General features: G+C 52.0%; 2 protein-coding genes across 2 annotated transcripts; one reads left to right on the top strand and one right to left on the bottom strand.

The window, feature by feature from the left end:
• Positions 1-1,153: 1,153 nt before the first annotated feature.
• On the bottom strand, positions 1,154-1,516 carry PV10_08683 (uncharacterized protein; the record flags this gene model as incomplete). Its single annotated transcript, XM_016373736.1, has 2 exons — positions 1,154-1,391; positions 1,413-1,516. The coding sequence occupies 2 exons, from the start codon at positions 1,514-1,516 to the stop codon at positions 1,154-1,156; spliced, it is 342 nt and encodes a 113-aa protein (XP_016220647.1).
• A 3,052-nt stretch (positions 1,517-4,568) lies between these two features.
• On the top strand, positions 4,569-7,271 carry PV10_08682 (uncharacterized protein). Its single transcript, XM_016373735.1, has one exon. The coding sequence runs from the start codon at positions 5,302-5,304 to the stop codon at positions 6,946-6,948; it is 1,647 nt and encodes a 548-aa protein (XP_016220646.1). The 5' UTR covers positions 4,569-5,301; the 3' UTR covers positions 6,949-7,271.
• The last annotated feature ends 39 nt before the right edge of the window (positions 7,272-7,310 follow it).

Raw genomic sequence — 7,310 nt, 5'->3', positions numbered from 1 at the left:
GGGCACTCTCTCCAGGGCACTCTCTCCAGGGCACTCTCTCTAGGGCACTCTCTCTAGGGGACCTCTCTAGGGTACCCTCTCTAAGGCACTCACGTGGTACTCCAAGATTATTCGGAAAAACTCGAGGAGAATATTCCGAAAACTCAGTCACGGGATCGTAACTCGCGCATATCCAATCATTTCGCGCCAAGATTCGCTTTCAGCCAATCATATTACGTAGAAGTTTTTCCGAAAGACATTTTTCCCTACAGTAGGACACCAAACCCAATGTAGAACTTACTGAGCGAAGCGAAGTAGGACAATTCGATGTCTTCCAGTACAGGCTGCCTTACGAGTAACCAACCCTGAGTGACTGCATACGCGTCAGTATGCGTTTTCGTATATGCGTCCACATCCACGGTTCTGCTAAGTCGAGTAAACTGGGTAATATTAATGGACCATGATTGGTTCAGGGAACAAGGCACCCGATCGCATTATTTTGCAATTAATTGAGTTCAACACTCAATTTTTGAAGTAATAATAATAGAGCCGCGCTTAATCCGTCAATCAGATTATGGCGGGGAAGTACCCCTCTAGCTCTGGCTGCCCCTGGGCCCTCGGGCCTCTCGGCCCAATTTCAAGAGCAGCAAGGAAGCCCTTGTAGCTTACGGAGGATGGAGAACGCGGACAGTGCCGGGGCCCGTAGCCTAGGCGTGTCGCCCGTGGGTCTCGTGGGATGTCAATCATCAATCAGTGTCAGTGTCAGTGTCAGTGTCAGATCATGCAGTGGATACTGAGCAGAGGCAGAGTGGGCATCGCCCAAAGTCGTTTGGCTCCATCTCGGCGCACGCAATTTAATGTTAAGGGAGGAAGCGTGAACCGTCCGGCGGGTCAACGGGAAATCCACTCCTACTTGAGTTTAAAATGTGTTCATTCATTCTTTGATAGACAATTGTGTATCTCAATGATGCTTTTCTCTGTATTGGTGGACTCAATCTTGAAGCAGTGAAACCCATGCTCACTCTGATACCCCTGCCTCCAAGCTCAACCGCCATCATCGTCATGGTCATATCGTTGGTCTCCGAGATGGCACAAATGGACATATTGGTTTGCCTGCTGCTGCCAAAGTGTCGATCTGTGCATTGACAGCATCTCTTTTGGGTTTTGACACATCTTACTTGCTGATGTTGTTGGCCGCCTGTTGGGCAGCCCCAATGTCGGGTGTCGGGTGTCGTGTCCATAGTGGGGGACGCCTCGGCGCCGATCCCACGCCACACGATTCGGCGACGATCATCGTATTCCAAACGTCTAGAACCTCTGGCTCTCGTCGAAGAAACTTGGTAGATGAGCGGTCAGATGAGAATTGGTATTGAAGAAATCTCGTCACATATGTGTTGTGATGGCACGGTGGCCTAGTCAAGATTTCGACTCACCGTCTCGACGGCATAATGTCGAGTTGTTGGAACCAGGCATTGTACGCATACATGGGCACCAGGGTAAGTAAGTAACGTCTTTCAGGTGCAGTGGGCTTGGGCATGCATGCAGCGGTTGGCATTTTTGGGCCTCAATTTGGGCACGAGAGTCTGAAGCCATGTTGCAGTCGGTACGAAATAGGTCGCAATTAAGTCAATGTTTTCTGATTTCCACGTCTTTTACCGAGTGGCGAAATTCCAACAGTGATGTCTCGACCTGCAGACAACAGCCTGTCCGTCCTGTCCGTCCTGTCCGTTGTACTTTTAGTAATATAAATGGCATCTCTCTACGCAATATGCATGTCTTGGGTTAGCGTGCTGGAGATGGGCACAAAGGGGCACGCCAGTTCGATAGGTAAGAACTAAGCTGCTGCGCCGAGGGACGTTTTAGCTGGCTCAAAGCCTAAAACAAAGGACCTGGGGACTGGGGGACTACTGCACTGGAGATCGTCTGGACTTGTACTGTAACTTTTAACTCAGTCATAATTACTACCTATGCCTACCTAAGCTTGCAGCACCAAGCGTTCCCTGGACGCCTCGGGATCTACTCGCAGGAGGCCTCTCAGAATTTAGGTCAAGAATTACAAAACAGGGACCTCACGGCCATGGATGCATACCTAACACCACACATATCGCCGGCACCCAAATTCGCACTTGTGCAGCTGCCATGATGCATGGTGCGTGCTGTATAATCAATCAAACATCGACTGCGAGAGAGGATCAGGAACGATACAAAGAAAGCATTGGCCTTTGGACCATGGCATGCCAGCATGGCCCCTCGCCCCTCGGCCCCTCGACTCCAAGGACGCAGTGCAAGTCATGCTTCGTCGTGATCAATCAAAAGTCGAGGAGCCATCGATCCATTCCCTGGCCTGGGGCGACCCTGAGGCTTGAGCCTCTCTGGCCCTGGTCCACCAAGCCCCAAATTACACATCCAGTTAGGTCCACGGGCGCGGAACTGGGTGACGTCCGGGGATGTCGGCTCCCCGTTGCCTTGCGTGTGAAGCCACCCCATATTTGGCCCACCAGCTGATCCTGGGTGGCATTCGCAGGGGACCCCTAGTTTATATTGACAAAGTCTCTGCGGTTCACGAGTTCATTTCAGTCATCTCCGTACTCTTTTCTTCTTTTTTCAACATCCTTCATCATGGATCCAGCTGGTCTCCCAATCGATAGGCCACACTCAAGTACGGCACGCTGGAAACAACATACGCATACGCATACGCATACATACGCCACCGCTTGCACATGGAATGAGAGGCAGCGCTCCCCCAGCTGACGGAAATGTGATTCCGCAGATGACATTACCAATTGTGGCAGCGCCACGGCCCCTCGGCCCACGGCGCCCGGCCGCTCCCTCAAACTCTCGTTAGTTGGGCTCGTGGGCAGTTGAGTCTCCGTCCAGCCGAAAGTCTGTGCACTCGTACTCCGTAGGTATGCGTGAGAGGGATGAATAGGCCTACAAGACACCCACTGTACGCATACACTTGCAGTACAATATGCCTGCGCATATGCGTACACATACGCAGCACATACAGTACTTAAGCTGCCCTTAATTCAAGACTTACTATATCTCAGGGCCCCAAGACCACGCATGGTGCCACCGAGACGTGGGACAATGGGTAGTCGATTTACCTGTAGAGGATCATCAGATGCCCCGCCGTGCCCTCCATGGTCCCCTCGGTCCACTGCGCCCAGGGCCGAGGAGCCTCCCCAGCACGCCTGGCCATACATATTCGTAGACCAAAGGCCCAAGGACGCATGGATTGCCATGGAGTGCATGGCAATCAAGACGGCCCAAGATCCTTCATCACTCTCCACCTCCCTGAATGGAGCAAATTTGATGCATCCAACCAATATCATTTGATGGACCTTGTTGCCTATCTGCCTGTCTGCCTGGCTCCGATGTGGTGCTGAAGCCTCTGAGGTAATTAATCACAAACCATGACAGACTCATAGCAGGTTTGCTGGGGGACCACTTGTGATTGCGAAGCTCGCATCGCTATCCCCATCTCCACAAGCACACTTCACCCTCAACTTTCACAAAATTCTTTTCATTTCAACTCAAGACACTAGCCCCGACAAGCAAGCCTTTATCTGCCTTCATGCCGCGAATGCCCACATCATCTTACGCCTGATACGGTCATGTCCTGCCGACCCTGCTCCCGGCAAACGCATACTATCCCACGGGACCCTCGACTACCTCTCCACCATGCATGTCGCAGTATGCGTACCGTAGCGCACGATGTTGAGCAGTTCGCTTATGGCTTGCACCCTGGTTCATTGGAGAGAAGGCTCTTCTCTGTCACTTCCATGACTTGTAAGTTGTCATGGCCCTGCAGCGTCTGCCCCTACCGTGCCCTACCCACTCACCCACTAACCCACTCCATAGTCCATACCTTCCGTCCCTACCGCCCTGCAACGCCAAATCTTGCCCTTCCGCTGCCTCGCATGCTCAGCTGACCCAAGCTGCCTCATGTCAGTGTCTCGTTCCTGAATCTCTTAAATCGTCTCCGGCACTATCCATTCTAGGCCAAAGGACGGCTCTCAGCGCCCGTGAACCTTTTGGGCCACCTCGATACACGCACAACCCTGGGAGTTGGACAAGAATCAAGACTCGACCCGCCCACGCCGCGTCTGGAGACAATTCAGATCTGTCGTCACATTGCCCTGCCCGCAGCCCCAAGCACCTCTCCACGCACTCCCCAGCACACGACCGCCGACTGGTTATCTACAGAACAGGGATCCAATTAGTGCCACACCCGAGCCGAAAGAGGTGGGCCTGCTCAAAAAGCGAGGCTGACCGCTTCCGTTTCGGCAGCATGGCGAGGTGACACAGAGCAACCTCTAGCGGTCGTGATCGCTGACCATTCTCGCCTTGCAGGCCCTGTATCCTCACGATACTTCTTCGTACATACATGATACAACCCTGCTTGCCGTGCTGGCAGCAGATCATCGCCGACAAGATCACTCCGCTGCCTTGGCCATGGCCTTTGTCTGCATCTCCTCGCCTGGGGCTTTTTTACTTTCCTGACCATACGCACCTCTCTAAATCCGGCAACGCTAAACACATAGTCGATAGTCATCCACATGGGTCTGCATCTTGAGGCGCGTAGGGATATCTACACTCGACATTCGTTGCACACCATGCCAATACCTTCTCCGAACCCCACCGACGTCCTATCCACCAAGAGGCAACCGACTCTCCTCCTCTGCGTCCATCGTATCATCCGCATGTTCTCACTTGCTCTTACATTTCGTCTATTTAGTCCTCTATCCACGGTAGCCTGATTCCTCGACTACCTACTTCTCTGCCTGGGCATCTCGACCACGTCTTTGACGGCCCGCATCTCTTGTTCGTTGGCTCTTTAACCAGCCTGCTCCTGTTTGATTGGCTTGCCTCTCCTGAAATCACCACCCAACTCTTTGTTGGCGTTGCCGACACATTGCTGATTCCACGCTTCCCCCTTGCGACTTGTCCTGGTAATTTGTATCAAATCTGATGCTTGGCCCGGGGTGACATGGCGTTGAGTTCCTCGAGATCCGCCGCGTATTCAGTCAAGTCCAACCAAGAAAAAGACGAGTGCTGCTGATACCTGGCAAGCCTCGCCCCAGTTCCACCAAAAACCAACAGGGCACCGCCTCCTCGCCTCGCCTCGCCTCCCTTAGGCTGGCCTGTTGTCGCATGAGAAAGCCTCCTCAATATGCTCCTACTCCGTCAGTATGATTCAACACCATCTTGGCCTGAATCTATAGACAAGAATAAACCCTTGTCGCCACCATCTGACCTTGTCTCGGCAATCAGGTCAACTCTCGGTAATCTTCATCTCCGATCCGGCAACCTTTCCTCATGGCTGATCGGCCTCAAGTTAACGGGACCATTGAAGACCATAACGCTGCTCCCCATCTGCCCAGCGAGTCTGAAATGTCGGAAAGTCCCCTCAGCGCACGACCCTCAACCGTATCCTCGCATGACTCAGTTGCAGCCCTCTTCCCTAATGGTTCAGAGACCGACTGCGTCGATTCTACGTCCGAGTCTCTGGATTCACCAGGTCACCCTTTTGCAGACGGCGACTCCGTCAATCTCGAGCACGTAATTCAATTGTCAAGCATCGAACAATGCATGCCCCGAGCGTACATCAGGATATGCCTATCATATCGCATGCCTGATACAACACCATACTCGGACGTTGTGCAGCGGCTAAACAACTTTATCAGGAAGACCGTCGATGCAAAGCCTTATTTGGCCGGTCATGTGGTGGCGGCTGGGAACTCGGATTCGCGGGTCGGCGCAGTCGAAATACGTTTCTCTGAGCAGGATTACCTAGACTACACCGGCGTCAGTGTCCGCCATCTGACGTGGGATGAAGTCCCATACACTTATGATCAACTTGACAGCATGCACTTACCACCTAGTGTCATCAAACCTGATCTCGTCTCAGCATTGACAGAATCTGCCGACGATGACCGCGCCCCCGTCTTTCGAGTCCAAGCAAACTTTGTGCAAGGTGGAGTCATAGTCAGTTTTTACCTCCATCATTGCATATCTGATGGCACCGGCATCAGCCTGTTGCTCTCTGGAAGTGTGCTCAAGGATGATTTCAGGTTCGTGCGATATCTTGACACCAACGGACAGGACAGTCCTTCGCTGTCAATGCGTCTCGCAACGTTTGCCAACTACAAGAGTGTGGTAAGAAAGGAACTGTCTTGGAGCAACCATAATCAGATAAGCAGCCGACAGCTCAGGTGTCGAATCTTGAATTCAGGTGCTCCTGAAGTCAAACCGCCGGTGAAGGGGCGTGGTTGTGTCGTGGCGTTTTCTCTCCGCGAACTCGACAGACTCAAGACCATGCTCGAAGACCACGAACACTCGACCTTTATGACTTCCAATGACGTTCTGCAGGCGTTGTTGTGGCATAGCATGATGAAAGCGAGGATACCATCCCTTGCTAGTTCGACAACAGTGACAACTTCTAAATTGTTGATACCCACCAACATTCGTAACAGACTCAGAAATCGTCTGCCAGACCATTATTTCGGCGCCGCCATAGACTTTGCCAGTGCGCAGATGCCACTCGACGAAATTTCACGAGATGATATCAGCACATTGGTCAAGGCCGCCAAAGAGATACGGCGTGCCATCAACAACGTGGATGAGCCGTACATCCGCCAAGCAATCACTGTGTCCATGTTCGCCGATGTAAACTGCGATGTGAGAGATTTGCAAGCCAGCAACATGGACCGGTCAAATGGAGCCGATATGTATATCACAAGTTGGGAGAAGCTGGAAGGATATGAATCTACCTTGGGCCTGGAGCTCGGTCAGCCCGACTGGGTGCGCAAACCGTGGTCTCGGGATCCAGGATCTTGCATTGTTCTTCCTTTCGACGCGAGAAAGGATTATCTGGAGGTGGTTATTCAAATGACTGAAGCGGACATGGAGAGGCTTCTGGAGGACCAGAACTTTAGAAGTTATGTTGTGAAGGTGATAGACTGAACTTTTTACACGCAATTGGTCATCAACGGGCAACCGAGGGTTTGAAAGTCGAATATTTTTTGGTCCATGGGCCGGCTCGCAATGACGGAATGTAAAAGGGAGGGCCACCAAAACATATCATGCAGCGATGAATGAAGTGGCTGGCCATGGCGTCAATTCATCCAAAGGTTTACTACTGATCAGTGATCGTAGTATGAGCAACTGAGGTGGGACTGAGAGAATATCGGGCTGGGCTTGGACTGTGTACCACTATTTCGATTGGATCTGCGTGTGATTAGCCTCTGAAAAGAAGGATTAGCCAGGATGGAATGCTCTTATAGCACATTGATAATGCATGACTATTGTACGCATACTCCGTATGT

The sequence above is a fragment of the Exophiala mesophila genome (assembly GCF_000836275.1).
Source record: "Exophiala mesophila strain CBS 40295 unplaced genomic scaffold supercont1.6, whole genome shotgun sequence".
NCBI classification, from domain to species: Eukaryota; Fungi; Ascomycota; class Eurotiomycetes; order Chaetothyriales; family Herpotrichiellaceae; genus Exophiala; species Exophiala mesophila.
The sequence above is the reverse complement of the archived record's forward strand: the minus strand, read 5'-3'. Positions and strand labels throughout refer to the sequence as shown.

Bases quoted from the DNA above. Each gene is read 5' to 3' on its own strand.
- PV10_08682 (XM_016373735.1), top strand. From the start codon at position 5,302: ATGGCTGATCGGCCTCAAGTTAACGGGACCATTGAAGACCATAACGCT.